At 40.1% G+C, this 20,220-nt stretch overlaps 1 protein-coding gene across 2 annotated transcripts in view; it reads right to left on the reverse strand.

The window, feature by feature from the left end:
- AFF1 (ALF transcription elongation factor 1) overlaps positions 1–20,220 on the reverse strand; it is a 957,397-nt gene that overhangs the window by 510,109 nt on the left and 427,068 nt on the right. For both annotated transcript variants that reach the window (XM_085636540.1, XM_085636541.1), the window contains one exon: positions 7,907–7,978. In XM_085636540.1, the coding sequence (XP_085492666.1) occupies positions 7,907–7,941 (35 nt within the window). In that variant the 5' untranslated portion in view covers positions 7,942–7,978. The remainder of the gene's footprint in view (positions 1–7,906; positions 7,979–20,220) is intronic.

Genomic DNA, 20,220 nt, shown 5'->3' on the forward strand with positions numbered 1-20,220 from the left:
ACATTTTGACTTTCTGTTTGGCCACCCTTTAGGTAGGTATTAAAACGTACCCATACCCTTCTGGTCTGAAATAGTGGTGAGGGAATGTTTTTTTTCAGAAGAGGATCTATGTGAACCCTAAGAAATTAACATTGTATCACAATTGGTCTTTACCATAAAATCATCAACTGAACTCCAAGAGAACAATAGGAAAACACTTTAAAGGCAAAATACATGCTCGATTAGAGAAGGTATTTTTTCATCTTGCACTTTCAGGCATGTTTTAGTGCATGTTTTAAACTCAACCTCTGGTGTTGGTACCTATACAAGAGCTACTCGATACCTATACTGCTCAATTGCACAACAAAAGGGGTAGAATACCACTCCAGGTTGGACAAAGTTTCTAACCAAAATAATAAACTAAAGACTGGTGGTACTGGTGCTTAATTTTTGTTCAAACATTAAGATGTAAAAAAATAAAAAATAAAAGAACCAACAAAAGAGATCAGCATTGCATGTGTTACAATTCCGAGAAAGGCAACATTTCATTTTATACACAATCACACTAGTAATTTTGTAAATAAGGTAGGTGCTAGACCTGTCTGCATTAGGGGGGGGGGGGGGAGGGGGGTCTTCCCACAAACCTTTTGTCTTCCTCCTCCATTTTTGCTGATCTTGTTTTTGTTGGACTCGGGACACTCTGCACTTTACCACTGCTAATCAGGGCTAAAGTGCATGTGCTCTCTCCTCCAAACATGGTGGAATTGTCTTGCACCCAATTGGCAGATTTCATTTACCTATAAGTTCCTATAAAGTGGTACTACATGTTCCCAGGGCCTGTACATTAAGTGCTACAAGTGGGCTTGCAGCATTTATTGTGTCACCTACTTAAGTAGCCCTCAAACATATTTCAATCCTGCCGTTGTAGCTTGCGCGTTCAGTTTTAAACTGACCTTTCGACCAGGCAAAATAAACCTTTTGCCAGACCTAAACCTTCCTTTGCCAGACCTAAACCTTCCTTTAGAATACTTATAAGTCATGCCTAGGGTAGGTCCTGCACAGCCCAGAGGGCAGGGTGCAGTGTATTTAAAATGTTGGACATGTACCTTCAGGTTTTACATGCCCTGGTATTGAAAATTCATTTTTCCCTATTGCAGGCCTACCTCTCCCATAGAATAAAATTGGGTTGCCTTACTACATTTAATAAGTGCTAAAGTTTGATTGGGAACAGGTGAGCATTTCATTTTTGGTGTCTGAGAAATTTAAATTAAAAATCCCCTTTAATATTAAAGTCAGATTTTAAGTTATAAATGTAAAAATGGGTAATGAATGTCAGAGTTAAGATCAGGTATGGACCTCTACATGGTGGTGGAAAAGGACACACATGAATGTAGAGGTTGCCCACACAAGTTTGTTAAAGTTTGGGGAGGCTGGTTGACATTTTATGGAATACAGTTTCCTGCTACAGTTACTGAAGAGGTTACCTGATCTCTTACACATGTACAGTTCTGTTGTGAAGTTCATGTTGTTTCTCCTACTGAATCTTGCTGTTACAGCCATTTGCCGGGCCCTAGGTGAGAAACAGTCTGTTTGGATATGCCTCTTTTTGATGTAGGGTGTGCATTTGTGCCCTTTTGGCCGTTTGTTCTCTGCAACTTGAAAACAAAAATAAAAATATATTTTTTAAAACATTAAAAATGGCACTTTTAGACAATTGGCATTTTCCTGCCCTAACAATTTGGTGCCTGCAGTCTGTTCCGGAGACACATGACTGGGTGAAGTTGGCAGTTGAACATTGTTTATCCCTCCCAGACAGCCACACAATGTAGTGATTAAGTGTGCATAGATGGGCCCTCAACTAGCAAGGTGGGAGGGCAGACCAGGGAACAGACCCACTTGCAACTGAATAGGCTATGCCCTGCCTTCACACAAAGAACTTGTTTCCACTGAATTGTTCATGTAGCCAGCTTGGAGCCAGGACAGGGGAGGCAGGAAACTTCAAGGTCTTCAAAGGAAATTCTCTAGAAACATCTCCTGCTTCAAGCTGGTACCAGATATAAATATTGGACACTCGGACCCAACTTTTCAGTACAACTCTGAACCTGTGAATACTACAGAAGAAGACTTCTGTGCTAGTTTGCTGCCAGAAGGACTGCTACCTTGCTGCCCTGTTACTCTGCTGCCCTGCTTGTTTAGAAGAAAGACTGGACCTGGAGGGTCAGCTGACTGACCTCCTGTTCTGAGCTACAGGGACATAACAGTCACCAGAGGGTGTGGCGTGGAGCCTCGTGAGTATGAGGTCAGCCACGGAACTTTTGGGAAGGAATGTTGGGGAGGTTTGAAGATCTGAGAGCGACGGCAGTAGGATGCGACTCTCCGTTGGATGAGGTGACTTGGAATAAACCTAATCTCACCTTCATACAGGAGTTGTTCCTGTTCTTATTTGTACATCACAGAGGCCTCTCTGCACCTTCCCAGTTGACCTGCAGCCAGAATCTGCAACTTGACCTGCAGCTGGACCAGGTCTGGGCCCTGCTAGAGTGAATTCCTGACCCCCAAGAGGTGCCCATCAAATCCTGGATCCTTTGTGTGGCATTAGTTGAGCTCCCTACTCAAAGAAAGGACACATTCTGAGGTCTGGGGCTCTTCGTAATCACAAACAGGCCTGTTTGGGCAAGGATCTCTCTGTACCCCAGCGCAAAGCTATAGTGAACCTGCATTTGCGCAGCAGCGACCACCCGCAACACCCTTCGTGCTACAGCAGCAACAGCTCACGGAGGCCACCAATGCGATTCTCCAGCAACAACTGTCCATGTGAATCTTTGTGCTACCTCAACAACCATGCGGAACGCTCTTCCTGCTCCACACAGCCCTTTCCACTGCAAACAGAACTCTTTATGCTGAACATCTGAAGGTAACTCTTTCAACAGTACTAACCTGCGATATATCACGGTCGGCCTGAACTAGTGACTTTTACCCGGTCTTGCACTACCTGATAGCCATGAGTTGCACTTTGTGCTTTTAGGTGCATTACTTACCTACAATCTTTAAAATTGCATATGCCCGTTCCTACTGGCTCGATTTTTGGTGTCAAATAATTTATTACATTGTACTTTATTTTTCTGAATTAGTGAGGGATTTTCTTGTGTTGTGTTTTCACTTTAATGCTGTTTGAAGTGCTGTACAAATACTTTACAAATTACCTCCAAGTTAAGCTTGACCACTTTGTATCAAGCTACCAAAGGGTAAAGCACAGGTTAGTTTGGAGTTTGCTTTTGACTTCATCCTGACAGATATTTTGGCTGCTGCTTAAGTAGGGTATCACCGCCCTCAAACAGTAACCCAATTTCCAACAGTAAGCAAGTGGTGCAGCTGGTCTAAACTCTAAATATCTGCACGTAAATGCATACAGCAGGCTTTTTATAAAGTCAAGGATGGTGTATATATTTTTTGTACCAGTGCAAAAGCCCCAGTATTGTAAGGCTGTGTGCACATTCTATATGCAGTTTCACATTATGTGTGGACTAATACTGTCGCAAAATTCCCAAATGTCTACAAAAGTTCAAAGAATCCCCCCAGGATGATTACATTCTTACTCTTGCGAAGCTTGATGACCTTTGGTCAACACTTCATGGTTTAAAATGTTTTTTCTGAAATCTCAGTTCGAACGCTTTTTAACTTACATTTCTTCATATTAAACATCAGTAGCTCAGAACTCTCCCTGTTGGTTTCGCTAAATTTGACATACGACTAGAAAGCCAACAGAATAGCATTTGTACTTAAAAAATGATGGAAATTCCCCCACAAATAAACACAAACCTATAAGTAAAAAGATAATTGCAGCGTTAGATTTGTTCAGAAAACATGAATATATTCTACATTTATCTTGTTTTGAGAAAAATATATTATAATTTGAGTGCGAACAGGACGAAAATAATCATGGCGTTGTGTTCTTGTTGACTCTAATAATATCTGCATTTGATGTAAGAGTGGTTTAGGTGAGGCTGTGGTTGAAAATGTGTTTTGACCTTGACAGCCAGGGGATTTTTCTTGGAGAATTATTATATGGAGTTGTTTAATTACTGGGCTCAGTGCCTGGATTACCTAACAGAAATTACTTTGAATGTTTATAATTTACATATCACTACTAACTGTAGGTCTGAAAGGTACTATTTATATGATACAGTAGGAGCTATGGAAATGATTGTGAATTATTATGCTCCATTATAACCCCACAGAATTGGTTAGGTTTAAGCAAACATATTAACATCGTGGAAAGCCATTGTAAACTGTTTGCCCTAAGGAAACATAATTGTATATATTTTTTAAATAAAAAAATAACAAACATGTTATGGAAATGCTGGAGTTAAAATGAAGCCTCTTCAATCATAGGGTAGTTTTCTTTTCATCAATTGCAGCGTGCACCACTCTCTAGTTTGCTGCACTATGATATGCTTAGGCAGAAGTCAATTAAAGAAAATTTCTAAGTTGAAAAAACTTCAAGAAAAAAGCTCCAGATGACAGCAGATAAAGTAGATGTACACAAAAAGCCTATAAACAAGGCAAAGTTGTCCAAAATCTTGCCACAACTGGTTTCCCCGTGAATCAGTCGGGCTCGAGAAATCTTTGCTGCATAAATTGTACCCGGTTTCCTACAGACACTAATACCAAGTCTATTTTTACAGTCAATAGCAAGCAATCATGCTAATTTTATTAGATTGGTTCAATCCCAGCCATAGATGTAATAATCAGCTGAAAAAGTATAGTATGGAATTAAACTATAATGTGCATATCCAATGTATCTACAATATTTGTGTAACCAACATGTTTTATGCAGGATTTCACTAACAGGCATTAGATATGACTGATTAAGAAATTGTAATGCAGAGGAATTAAAGTGTTGAAATCAAGGATAACACTATATTTTATGTCACCCCCTCCAACTCTAACGGATTTCCCTTTCTATAAACTTTCCCCCTTGGGTCTCATCTTCTCCCACCACCATTACCCTCTCTCCTTCAGCTCATGGGTCCGAGTTACAAATTGCATTCTGTAAAGGATATGGTATCCTCCAGTGTTTTAAGTGGGATGGAAAAGGTGTGGGGTGGGGCGGTGCTTAAACAGGGTGTGTCCTATGTAACAAAGGGTGTGGCTTAATAGAGGGGAATACAACCCTGCACTGCACAATTTAATAAACAAACAGTTGTTTCACAAAACCATAAGCTGAAAACTAAGTTTACATTTAAGTTTATGCACAAACATTTTTCTCTGCCATTAGATATAGTAAGTCTGATAAGCACATTTTGGGGAAAAATACTGGTATTCTTAACCAACTGACTCATTTTCTGGATTAGTTACTACAGGCTTTCCATTTTCATACTGCATTAAAATACCTAATGACGATTGTTTGGGTTACTTTTATTTATCAGCAAACGAAGTAGAAATGTTCAGTTTCCATTTGAAAATATTATGCAGAAATTTGATTCCCAATAGATAGCCTGCAAGTTTTGTTTTATCCATTGAAAAGTGAGAAAATAGGTGTTGTGTTCCTATAAATCTATATAGGATCTGTGCGTTTAGACAACATATACTGTAGGATTGGAGTCAAACTGATTCTTGACACCCCTACCGAATATGTCAGCTTGTATACCAGCTAGCTCACAGTGCCACTAGAAACCGTGCTTACCAAGGAGAGAATAGTTCTTGGCAACTTTCGAGCATGACAACCCTGTCCCATCAGGGATCATGGAAACAGTGCACCACTTTTCGCTCAGTCACTTGTGCTCACTTCGTCTCAGAGAGATACACAATAAACGGCGGGGACGTTTTTCAATAAGCATTTATTGAACCGGCGTCATTCTAGTGTAAAATAGGTGTGCTGAAACAATCATTAGACAGTGACAGATATAAATTATTATAAGCACTAACAGAGTAAAAGGATGGTAGATTTCTACCATCGTGGTAAAACAATTAATACAGGCAAGTATATGAAATACATGACAGTAAAGTACATACTCCTACGATGCGACCCTAACTAGATGTACCTAAGTGTACCTAGCATGTATGTAGGTGTAGAAGCCAAGAATCCCTGTAGGATAAAGTCAATCCCATTACCTTAAGTGAGAGACTGTGGGACCCCGTCTTGGTCTCGAGATGGACACCCCGTAAGGGATTTCAGACCACTGCGAGCTGGAGTGTTTGCGTGCAGGAGCCTCAGCGTCTTGCGTCAGTGTGTCGTCATAGAAGTCCTTTTCTCCTCTGACTCTCTCTGCAAGATATGGTCTATATATACACCCAAAGTGGTACCCCCTGGGGATATACCTTGCTGTGTCATGTCGTACTAGGATGACGGAACGAATGACCCTTATACATAGTTACTATGCAGGAGATGGCAGGCCTGCTGTGATTCCAATAATCCTCATGCATAATGAATAAGGTATAAGCTTTTCGGAGAAAACCCCATGTCATCTTTGGCCATTACCATAACTAGGTAAAAGGTCAGTACTAAGAACCGTTATGCAGTGTAATGGCAGGGGGAGGATATAGGTGAAAGGTTAGGTGACTCCCTGAGCCTACATTGGGGTACCTATATGGAACATAACACAGTAATATTGGATGAAGTGGTAAAAAAACTCCACAGGGGACAAGCAACAATGACAATAGGTGACCAGCCATCAGGGTTCAGTCAAGGAAAGAGCAGAGTGTGACGGGCTAGGGACATCTATGCATGTGTGCTGACAGTCACTTAAGAAGGACCTTGGAGCAAAGAGTTTATCACGGTGAGCGTGCCATGAACAAGAAATAAAACAAAAATCCACTTTGCATCGGTTGCAGTAAACACTGTATCCAAGTACCCAAGGCAGGGTTTCCAAAGAATGCTTTATTCTCCATTTTAAGACCTCTCCTTTAGTCTCATCAGCTAGACATGTGCCAACTTGGCGCGTCCTCTCCCTTCCGCTTGCTGGACAGGGCTAGTATGCATGATGATAATGCTCCATTAGGGACTTTAAATGAAGCCCTTGGGAAATATGTACTTTTAATTTATATAGGGTTGAAAAATATCCAGAAGCTGTTAATACTGAGCAGCAGAAACCCACACAGAAGCTTTATCACCAACGGTCTTCCCACCATGCCTACCCTTCTTGCCCCCTGCTGATTCTGCGGCTTGCGCTTTCAGATCACTACCAGGTGATCATATCTTCCAATACGTTGCTGATTGGGGCAGCAGGCATGTCATAAAGCAGTCTCTTTGAATTTACATTAAACCCTAGAAATGGGGGATACAGCTACCAATGCCAGACTTTTTTCACGCCGAGGATGAGTGCAAAAATAGAGGGACCGATACAGACCGGTCTCAGAACCTGGTTTTTAAAACTTGCAGTGCTTAGCACCAACAGGACCTGGCCAACTTAAAGCCCTGGTGTTCTATCCACAGATCAATGAAAAGGTGTGCACCAGATAATTTTATAACAGATTAAGGCTAAAATTAACATTAAAATGTGTAAACAGGATAAAAAGAAGTACTTAAAACAGAGCAGTTGCATTAATATCATTAACCATACAAGCATATAAAAACGCATTTTAATTAAGAAAATTGAATTCTTCTTATTCGTCTCGTTAATTAAGCTCTCTTTGTTTTGAAATCACCACACTACGGCTTTTAATTTAAAGACACTGTGTCATGGCCAGTCACGTTTGCTTTAATTTGTGTTGAATGCTTGTATGAACAAATGATTTCTGCTTGAAACCAATAAAGATCTTTTCATTTTAATAACATTTCAGCAGCTGCAGCTAACAGATAGAGTGAAAACCCTGCGATAATCCGAACATTAATGGCTTTGAGACATTGCTAGTAATAGGAAAGTAACCCTTCTTAGCTAATAATACTGCGATGTCAGCGCAAGTTATACCCATATGAGGTGCTTACCTTTTTCCACTGTTAGCAGAGTCTAAACATGCCATTTTGGCGTGTCAGTAGAAAGGGAAGTCGTCAATTCATCTAGAAAACAAAAAAAAAATAAAGTTTACTCAAAATTCTCTCTATAAACTAGTAAGGAAAGAACAAACTTTGTGTTTGGTAACTGGTAATATTTTGGTAAACATTCAGATAACATCTTTTGTAGTTGAGCAACACAATTCGAGTCAATGCTACCAAAAACCACACTGCTTAAAGTAGAATTCATGGAGGTCATGCTTGCATGAATCCAATTATGTTTTTTAACCTCTCCTCTACCACTGATACCCATACATTATATCAAAGGAAATAATGACACATATTGCTTGGTTAATTAAAACCATTGCAATTAAAAAATGTTATCATAAAATTATCTCGGATGTAAAACATTAGAAATATAAACATTAATAACTATATCTAGTTTATAATGTATCGTTTAATAGTGTCATTAATAGTTCATCAGTGTTTCAACCACAGCCAGACTAAAGCACAGTTAGCCAATATTAACAAACACAAACACTCATCGGCCATACCAAGAAGCATGGCTTATTAATAATGAAAGTGCCCATTGTGCCCTTTGATAGGTTAAGGCACTCAATAAGTCACTATGCATGTACTCTGTCACTCATCTTTGCTCTCATATAGTCATTTATCAATCCGATGACTAGTTTCTGCATCTAACTTCTGAAAAAACTGAAATAAAACACATGCAGACTCGACAGCATATGCAAGATAGACTAAAACATACAACTATACAAAATAAATCATGCTGCACTCTAAACATGGCGATATATGCTTGCAATAATGAAACTAAACAAAGCAGAGGACGCCTGTCTTGGAGTGGTATTGTGAATAATCTATCATTGTTTTGGAGTTCCAGCATGGCTGCCACATTTAGATCCAACGTTTTGGCCATCTTGGGATGTTAAAACAATGATACACTATGGCCAAAAGCCTTCCATAATGGCTTTCTGGTTTAGAGGAACTGGTCATGTGGGATGCGATGCACTGCATTGCAGATAAATGAGTGCCAGTAAGTGTCCCGTTATCACTGTCTGGAGAGCTATAGTCAGGGCCACTGGAATTATGCGATTGTGTGGCAGTAGCGATGTTTGCATCACTTTATATTTGCTGCATTTGCCACATCATCCATCATCTGCTGCATAATCTGCAAATTGTAATAAAAAAAAATTGTTTATAGCTCAAACTGTTCAAAAGTTAGTAAAAACACAGTGACATTTGCTGCTGCATAGTGAAAGTTCCTTTGCAAAAGTTGACTGGCCACCTTTCTGTAGCTTATTGCTATATTTGTGTGTTAAACTGGTACTAATGAGGTGCAACCAATGCCCAGCAAATGTTAACTGTAAAAATGTCAAAATATTGAAGTAATACTATCATAAAATGTGCTGCATAACGCGGGATAAGTTTCCGTTTCTTGCTGCATAATTTGCACAAACTGACGCAGAATTTGACCCTCCCCAGCCGCATAATTCTAGTGGCTCAGGTTATATTATTCTCTTAAGACACATTAAAATTAAAAAAGAGGAGAAGCAAAAAAAAACATCAAACGGGAACAACAGAAGGAGAACATTGAAAACTGAAGGTCTGGCCAGCCAACCCCTACACTGAAGCACGTTTTTAGGTGGATGTATACGTGATCAGAAAATGCCATTATTCACAGGGCAAGAGAGCCAATGACTGATGCAGACTGAGCAATCACGCTATGCAGCACAAAGTCATAAATCGAAGCAGAGCATAAATGATACTAGACCGACCGATAAGAGAAAATAGTTGACCCAAAGGCCCTGTATGTATCTATATGGATGTATATTAATATATAGATGTGTGTTATTTTATGATCCCAGGAGACAGTTAAGAAGAGATTCCAGCACAAATTCTTACAGTGCAAATCTACCCCTAGGGTGTGTCATAGGTGGTAACCAACACCAAAATCCTTCCCTACAAACGTAGTCTGTGATATTTCATGTAACAAAACACCCATCTGTTGGCTTTAATATAGAGAAATAACTATCCACCCTTAAATACGTATTGATTTTAACATATGAGTTTCACAATCAATATTTGAGGCCTACTGTTTTTATCATAATTTCCATAACTAAGATATCAGACCAATAGCATCAGAAATGGGTTTTCCTATTGAAACAATCAGGTCTCTAGCTTTTATGACTGACTTGTAATAATAACCAATTGAGACCTCCATACTGAGATTAACTTTCCCAAAAGGCAACCATCAGGCATACACTCAAAGTTACACAGTGTACAAAATTACAGTTGGCAAAGCAAAATAGAATCTCTCCTAAGAGGGCCTAACAAGGATTCCGACAGCACAAATCTTCTATATCCATCATTTGTTAGAGGGGGTAACCAGCACCAAAACCTTAGACTACAGTAGTCTGTGAGATTGCGTGCAACACAATACTTATCTGTAAACTTTAATTTATGGGAACAATCTACCCATAAATGCCTACTGACTTCAACATATGCTTTTCACAATCAATATGTCAGGGCCACTGCCTTTATCATAATGTTTCCTCATCAACAATCAGGCATGTAACATTTATCATTAGCTTAGCATCATAACCAAATCAGACCTACTACGTTGGTCATAAGTCTTCCTACAAGGCAATTAATCAACAGGTATACTGTAATTACAAATATGTACAAAATACAATTATTAAAACAATATAGAATCCCTAAAAATACAGCTTAATAAGGATTAGTGCACTTCAAATCACCTGTCCCCCTTAGTTTCTTCAGGTGTTTCTCCAACACCAATACCCCTGCCTACTACAATAAACTGTGAGATTCAATTGAACAAAATGAGTGACTACTGACTTTAGCACTGTGTATTAAAAACCCACACTTAAAAGCATATTACCTTTAACATGTGCCTTTCACAATAAGTATGGGAGGCATACTTGTTTTGTCATAACTTGCCATTATAAACAGATTACACCTAAGGAATCTGACTTACCTTTCCCAGTGAACCAATAAGGCATCTAGTCTTAAGCAATGACTCAAAACTAAATACAACACAGGTCTACTGAGGTGTGCATAAATGGCAACCATCTGGTCTACATGTATACCATTACAAACGTAAATAATGCAGTTGGCAAAAAACGATATTTAATACTCTCAATAGGGCCTGACAAGAATAATCACAGTTAATTTGTACTCCCAGGGTTGGACAGAGTTAGTGACTGATATCCTTTCCTACTATGGTCATTTCTGAGATTACATGTAACCAAATACATTCCTACAGTAACATATTGTGATATCAATAAACTGTTAGAGGCGGATTGGTTTTGCCATCTGCTTTTCACAATGAATAGGCAAGGTCTACTGTCTTTGCAATAAAGTTTTATAATGGACCAGAGCCATGGCAGCTGGCACAACATTTCCCTGCACACCGACCAAGCACTCTGTTGTTCTCATTGGATTGTCACAATAACCAGTTCAGGTCTACCATACTGAGCATACGATTTTCCGCCAAGCAACAGTAAAGGCGCATTCATAAAATTGCAATTGTATATAAATTTACAGTTGGCCGCACAAAAAACTATTTCCTCCTAACAGAGTTTAATAAGGATTCTTGCAGCACAAATCTTTTATCACCATGGTTTATCAGTTGCCTACTATGCTAACGTGAGATTCCAAGTAACAAATATCTATCTTCAGGCTTTAATTATGAGTAATAGCAATACAGCCTTAAATGCCCTTTTGACTTTAGCATACTCTAATCACAATAAATATGCTAGGCCTACTGTATTTATCATACATTTTCATAATAAAGAATCAGGCCTATAGCCTTCATATTGGCTTGTCCCCATAACCAACTCAAGAGTGCTCTACGGAGCATAAGCTTTCCACAAGGCAATCATCAGGCATACAGTCATAAAAGTACAAATTTATACAAAATAGTTGGCAAAGCAAAATACTATCGCTCATATGAAAGCCTAACAAGCATTACTATGGTGCAGGGGTTGCCAACATTGTCTGTAAAACCATCCTGGGCTACTAACATTATTGATGTTTTAACAGTTACCACATCAAACAAAGTAACATTGGGGGCTGCAAGATTACCAGCAGTGGTCACCTCAGTGCATCAGGCATGGCTGCCACCAGTAATTAAAAAAACTATTTGTCAATATGGAATGCATCTACCTGGGTTATACATACCCATAGCTGTAATGCCCCTGATACCAAGGTAATATTAGTAGTAAGTCTCTTCAACATTACATGATTTATGACTCAGATATCATATTTAAATATCTTGTGAGAATTGAACACTTTTTCTCCTAACACTGGCTTATGAGTTCTGAGAGTACACACCTTTTTATCTTGAATATGCACTTTTCAACTTTGGTATACATGTAGTAATTTCATCAAGCACAAACCTTTTTATTTAGTAGGCTGAACTGCAGACAGGAGATCTACTTACAGGTAACTGAAGAGCTACCATTCGCTGATGAGCTACTCGTTGAAGAATCCTGCTGTAGTGCAAATCTTCTATCCCCATGGTTTAGTCTGGTGGCTCACCAACACCAAAACCCCTGCCCTACCTACTATCATAATCTGTGAAATTCCACTTAACAAAATACTTGCCTACAGGCTATATAGCTAAATGTAATAAAAATCCATCCCAAAAAAGCCTACTGTCTTTAACGCATGCTTTTTGCAATAAATAGGTCTGGCCTATTGGCTTTGTCATCAACGGCGGCTGTAAGATTTGGAGGCGGGGCGAAAGTGACACATGCACATGATGACATACACATTCACAGCCATGCATTCACACACACGCACACACATCCATTCATAACACTCATTACCAAACATTTATATATGCACGCACCAAACATTCATTTTATAAACACACACACACCTACCTGCAGCTCTGCCTCGGAGGTCCCAGGAGGCTTGGGACTGCTGCCTTCCCTCATTGGAAGACCTAACAACAGCCAATGAGAGAAGGCAGCAGTCCCTACGTCATCATAGAGTGGGATGGGGTCAGTAAGACTGCTGACCCCACCCCACTCTGTGATGAAGTGTCACTAGTTGACTCTCGACCCTGGGAGCTTCAGGGCTTAAAACTGAAGTCCCCAGGTGCGAGGCAATCAGTGACGCTACCCCTGGTCACTGAGGGGAGGACCTCAGGGACCTTTGTTGAGCTGAGGAAGTCACGTTAACAGGAGTTGTGACTTCCTCAGGACAGCAAAGTTCAGCTCAGGCAGCCAGGAGCCAGCTCATTTCTGGCTCCTGGCTGACTGACCTGAAAATGAACAGTGTCTGTCAGGCAGACCTTTGTTCAGCCTGCCAGACACTGTTCATGAGAGGCAAAACGTGTGGGGGGGGGGGGCATGGCCCCTCAGCCCCAATGGACCGGCGGCAGCTGTTTGTCATAATGTTTCACAATAAACAGATAAAACCTATGGAATCTGGCATGACGTTTCCCAATGAACCGATGAAGCCTGTACCCTTTACCATTAGCTTTACACCTTACCCAACACCAGCCTAGTAAAGTGCACAGAAACTGCCAGCCATCATGAATACATTTATAGTATTACAAATATGTAGACAAATACAATTTGAAAAACACTATACAAATCCTATCAACAGGGCCTAACAAGAATCATCAAAGGCCCCAGTGTTTGTCAGAGCAGGTGCCCAACCCCGAAACCCTCGCATACGTTGGTAATCTGTTAGACTGCATGTAGTAAAATACCTGGATGTAGCCTGTAACACAATGTGATAACAGCAAACTGTTAAAGGCTCACTGGCTTTAACAAATACTTTCCACAATAAATAAACTAGCTCAGCTGCGTTCATTATAAAGTTACAAAATAAGCAGACCTATGGCATCGGACATATCATTTCTCAGTGCACCAATCAGGCTTATAGCTTTTGAGCAGAACCAACTCAGGCCTACATCATTGAGCCTACACTTTTGCACAAGGCAACCTCAGACAAGGAGTCATAAAATTAGAATGGTGCACAAAATTACAGTTGGCTAAGCAAAATACTATCTCTCTTCCAAAAGGGCCTAACAAGGATTCTTACAGAGCAAACCTTCCATATCCATGGTTTGTCAAACGGGTTTACGATCAAAGTCCACACTCAAATGCCTATTAACTTTACCATATACTTTTCACAATCAGTACATCAGGCCTATTGATTTTATCATAGAATTTCACAATAAACAGATCAACCCATAGTCTAGATCATTGGGTTGCCACTGTAACAAATGCAGTCCTGCTATATTGACTTTAACTTTTGCCACAAGCCAAATACAATAAAAGTATTTTTAGTGAAAGCACACAAATTCATTCCAATCAAGTTCTGTACTAAGGGAACCAACACATGGGTAGACTCAATGTCCCCGTCCTAGAAGTACACTGAAAGCGCTTTTTTGTTAATCACATGTCAGGCGACAACTGTACTGTCAAGCCAGACTTAAAATCCCCAGTAGATTAGTGTAGCTCTGGGCATCCTATATTGCTCTCAAAAACAAAACTGCATTCTGAAGTCTAAAGCTAATTATGGAATAGGAGCGTTCTGGGAAAGCAAAGTATCCATCTATAGGGCTACCAAAGAGAAACTTGCACTGTAAATCATCTCGTTATCAAAGACACTTTACCAGGATTACAATGGCATGTGCGCCTCTGAAATTCAAGACCGATAAAGAAACAAAGTAATCAGAGTTGTGTGAAGGAGAAGCACTTTTTTTTGTGGAAGCAAACACCTTTTGCCCCATCAAAACACGTACTCCTGGCTACCAATACGTTCCTTACATGGCTCAACTGCCAAGACGAGTTCTTGAAATTTACAAGCACTATATCGAACAAAGAATTAGTCTTTCTGGATTTGGACATCTATGCAAAAGAAGGTAAATTAGTCACCACAACCCATTTCAAGGAAACCTAAAAAAACTGCCTGTTACTGTACAAAAGCTTTCACCCACGACATCTTCGCGATAACCTTCTATATGGACAATTCCTCCGCTTGTGTGTCTGGCAATTTGATGCATTGGGGCTAGAGCTGATTCCAGGGAATATCAACGGAACACCCAGCGTTGTTCTTTTTCAAAGAGATATCTCTCATTCTGGATTTGTTCAATAACTGACCAGGAAATTTCTTCCCATTTATGTTCTTTTTCCAGGAAGTGAGCTGCTATCTTTGTAGTGTTCTTTTTCCATTGATATTGCTCTTGTGTTCTCCTATTCTTACTTTGACGGGGCTTGTGGTCATACCCACGTACTCCATGAGACACGGGCAAGTGATCAGATAGACTACATTTCTAGTGTTGCAAGTAGTAAAACTTCTTTGGTCCCACTTTGTTCCATCACGGAAGAGTATTTCTTTGCCTTTTTTAGTCAATCTACAAACATTACACATTGATGATGACCTGCGACTGGTGGTAATAATGTTGTTTGTTTTATGACTTCTTTTTCTTTTGTACAAAAAACAATGTTCACAAGGAACTCATTTCTCTAAGTAATTCTAGAATCTGCAACTCAAGTAGTTGCTCAGATTAAATCATAGAAAAGTTATTATATACAGTCATGACTCTCTATCGAGTCAAAGTAATATTCACATTAATTTTGTCTTCATACAAGCTAATTGAAAAGCCCATACACTTTTTTTGTCATCAAGACTATCTGACTTCAGCCTAAGTAGGTAATTTAATTATGCAATATCAAATAATAATTACATATAGTTACACATTTAAAATATTTTAGTGTGCCCCAGTGAAGTGACCATAACCTATTTAGTGACATAGTGAACAAAACAAGGGAGAACAGGTTATTGGAAAAGTACAAAAGGATGAGCTTGATACAATAATAACTAATTAAATTTAAGCTCTCTCTTTTGGTCTGTTATGTACCACCATGCCTCTAATACTTTTCCCTCTTCTATGTGAAAAGATTTGCTTTGGTAAATTCATCCCTCCGCTGTTGAGGATTCGCCAACGTTTATTCACAAACTTTGTGATTTGATTGGAATTCGTATTAAAGGTTGTGATACAGATTGGACGGTTTTCCTCTTCTTTGTGTGGTTGTGGTTCCAGAACAAGGTACTTATAAATAGTAATCCACAACCAGAGAATTGCCATTGTTTGAGATGTTAATCACTATTTGTTCTGCTGGCAGTAGGCTGCTAAACTGTCAGACATTTCGAAAAATCAAAAATTTAAGATTTTTTTCTAAGGAATTTTTTCAAAGAATTTACAGTCCCTGAGGCTCTGTTTTTTTACTTCTACAATTCCAATAATTTTTAATTTTCAATTTTTAATACGGAGTTCTTTTTTGATGTAAATAACTGGAATATCATTCATTCTTCACAATATTTTGATTATTAAAAAGAGAATAACAAGAACCACCCATGGACTCTTTTTGCAAAAACCGCTTCGCAACTAATGGAAAACCAGCGCTACACCAACCAGGAAGTGTAGAGGTAAAAGCTCTAGCCATGACCCGGTAACGGTGGCCATTTTGTAGAGGTCCTCGTTCTAGTGTTTGTTCGGTCTTACTTCCTGGAACTGAGCTCAAAGAATTTATGGTTCCTAATGCTTGTTTTTTTGACTTTCCAATAATTTTCTATTTTTGACTTTCCAATAATTTTCCAATTTTAATACGGAGTTCTGTTTTTTGATGTAAACTAAATCAGCGCTACACCAACCAGGAAGTGTAGTAGTAAAAGCTCTTGCAATGACCCGGTAATGGCGGCCATTTTGTAGAGGTCCTCATTCTAGTGTTTGTTGGGTCTTACTTTTTGGAATTGAGCGCTCTTTCTAAACAAACAGACAAGTTAAAAGCGGGGTTCCGAACGTCCAGAGTACGTTCCGGCGAACCACGCAAAGGTATTTCCTGGGTGAAAGAGCAGCCTCCAGCATGTGAGTAAGACGATGGCAAGTCTATAAAAACAGCCACCCTGCTGATAATGACAAATCCGCGCTAAACAAGAACGGGACAATACCAAGACCCGTATTCTTTATCCTACAGTGTCTGACTATAGGCGCCTCTCACTTTCCGTGCCAGCTCATGGGGCAACAACGTTACTAAACAAATGTATGTATATTGTTTTTATCAGGACAACACGTTATTTGAACGTATGAATACACTTGAGTGTACACTCGTGTGTTTGCGAATTTCACTACATAGATTACAACGCTAAGGGGGAGATACCAAGCACTCTGGAGCCCAATACTATGTATGTGTGAGAAGATCGCACACATAACAACAATAACTGCGATGAGGAGTGGTTCTTAATAATTTTGTGAGCGAGTGAACTTCACTTTTGGGTCACACAGCACCCACTGGAGGCATGAATAGAAATGTGTCTGATGATAAAGAGAAATATATCACAGTGGTTTTTACCACGATACTTTCCACATGATGGTGATGTGAACACAACGTGTGATAAATAATGAAAACGGTTGTTTATCCCATGTGTTTCTTTCCCTTTTCGTTTGCAGAGACTTGATCAGAATACAAGTTGTATTCACTTGAATGCCATATTAAGGCATATTGGATTAGCACGAAATACCAGCAGGCATATGTACTACCTTAATATGATTTCACTGACAAGAGTGATGTAGGGATCGTCCTTGGTCCTGAAGAAGTAAGCCAGGGGGATGGCTTCTGAAACATGTCGACCTTGTAGAAAGTGACCCATTACAGTACACCATCTACACTTCCCCATCTCTTTTACTATTTCCACCTAAGGAAGGAAATAAAGTGATTTGTTTTCACTAGCCAAGTAATTTTTAAATTTTTACCATTTTTTCACGACCCTACTTCCCTATGCACTACACATAATTCCCAACACGAATATAAGTGCTCCCGCATCTACGTAGGTCGTAGCATGCCCCACCCCGTAGAGGGACGGGAAGGCCCAAATGATGAAGCATGACACTGAATCAGGTTTCAGTGTGTGAGGGGTATTTTACAATTTCGTAAAGATTGCCCTTCTAACAAAAACAAGAAGGAGCTTTGATTTTTACCACACCATGTAACAATCAGAACTAGTAAAGTAATATAACGGTAGAATCTTTATGTTGTATACCAATAAGCGGAGCCAAAGACCTGTTCCATAGTACCCCTGAAAGCTCCTATTTAGGTTGCTTACACTGCATTGAGAAACAGCTGTGCTGTCAAGCTAGACCTCCAAAGTATTAGTCATGAATGTGAGAAAGGGTCTCCAAATAGAAAGGCAATAATGTGCGCCATCATTTAAACCCAATATTCAAGTTAAAAGCTGGTTCAGTGAGTGATGGGACCAATTCAGTTCGTGCTTTTTTTATTTTTCCCTCGCCTGCAGCAAATCCTGGTAACCAAAAGCAGCCCTGAAAAAAATGTTCAAGCCAACCCATGCACCCTTCCTAATTCTTTCTATCCTGTGTTTATCTCTCTCTCTCGGTCTCTCTTTAGGTCTCGCCTGAGCCAGCGCTTTAGCGCTGCTCTGGCGAGAGCTATAGAAAACGGGGATTTGGAAGTGCAAACGGGTGCTTTTCAGGCCCCCAACTACAGTGCATGTGCGCTGAGCGCGTGCACCATTTGGCAGCCTGCGTGTACATTTCGCGGGCGCTTTGATGTTCTCAGTGAGCCGCGCGGCCACTGCGATCATCAAAGCGCCCGCGAAATGATTACTTTCACTTTAACGTTCGCACCTACTTGGCAGACTGGTTCTCTGTTGCTCTTTCCTCCTCTGCTCTCTCTCCTCAGAGTCCGTCCCTCCTCCTGTTGCAGCAGCTGGCATTACACGGGGGAGGGTGGCTCTTCGTACGTACCAAAAAACAAGCATTGGCATAGCCAATAGGTCTCGCTTTTGGGACCTTATAAGTATTTAGTTATGCAACTGTTGCATAGTTAAACACTTATAAGGTCCCAAAAGCGAGACCTATTGGCTATGCCAATGCTTGTTTTATGCCTGCTGGCATACACCACGGTAAACTGGAGTCCGGGGCAGTGGCCCATAACCTTTAAAAGCTGCTCTCTAGTCGCCCGCTACCACCATCCCCAGAGAGATGCTTGGGAGAAAATGACGCTTTCTGCCCTGGTGCCTGTATGGTTATTTTTATCGTGATCGAGATAGTGAAATTATCCCCTAACTTAATCTGTATCCAGGTGTTATGGTAAAGGAGAACGACTGCTATTAGTAATTTGCATGGAATGCCCACAATTTCAAGTTTGCGGTTTAGATGCAATATTTAAGAGGATTTTCTCATTTCTAGCCTCTGAAGGTAGGAGAAGTAAGACTCGAGCCATGATTCTCTCAACCCCACCAATAGAGGAGTTGTGAGATGGATTTATTTTCAATATGCTCTTCAAAATGCTTTTGTTTCCCAGCTGAACAGCCACTAATCTGTCAGAATAATGCAAACAAGGTAAAAGAAAAATAACAATAGCACAGTGCAAATTTTCTTTTTAAGGTCAAATGCTTGTATTGCATTGCAAGTGATTACAGGACTGAGAACAAAAGATAGAACAGTAAGTGCAACTAAACCCATTATACAGATCACATAACGGAGTTCATGTCTAAGATAACGAGTGGAAGCTGCTCCTCTACAAATCTCATTGACTCTAGAATACATTTCTGCCAAGAACATCTGCTAAAATTGATAGTGGGAACTCGCACCTTAGTGTCGGAGGAGCAGCAGCGGAACTACAGCCCCCATAGTGCACATTGCCCCTTAAGTAGGAGGGGCTTGGACTATCAGCACTCAAAAGTACGCCCCATTACCGCTGCCCACGGGATGCGCACGGAACATGCCAGGCATGGACCGGGCATAGAGCGGGACCATCTGCGTCCGTCCACGGCCGATCGGGCTGGGTTGGGCCACCTCCCTTGGCCAGACTGGAGTTTTCATCCTTTCAGTTATTTGATACCAGCTGCACTTGTGTAACTTAACTTTTCTAGACTTTGCTGGTGCACTCTTGGCCTTGAAGCTCATTCATATTTCCATCTTTAAGTGTTTTCTAATTAACCTGAGTTCCATGATGCCAGACCTTCTTGTGCTTCTTTGTATTACAAAGATACTCTTTGCAGCCAATTCTCTTTAACTATAAAGGTCCTGCAAGTTAATAGACCCTAGTTATTGCAATTTTGCTTCTTATTGTCGTAGCACTGTTACATTGTTGCTATCTATTAAGGGTAGACTGAGGGCCATTCTACTGTGCTACATATTAGCACAAATAACTTGCAGGTTGACAAATTCCAACTACTGCAAACTTGCGGTCTATTCTTCCTGTATTGACCCACAATTGCTA

This window comes from Triturus cristatus, chromosome 2_1 (genome assembly GCF_964204655.1).
Source record: "Triturus cristatus chromosome 2_1, aTriCri1.1, whole genome shotgun sequence".
NCBI lineage: Eukaryota > Metazoa > Chordata > Amphibia > Caudata > Salamandridae > Triturus > Triturus cristatus.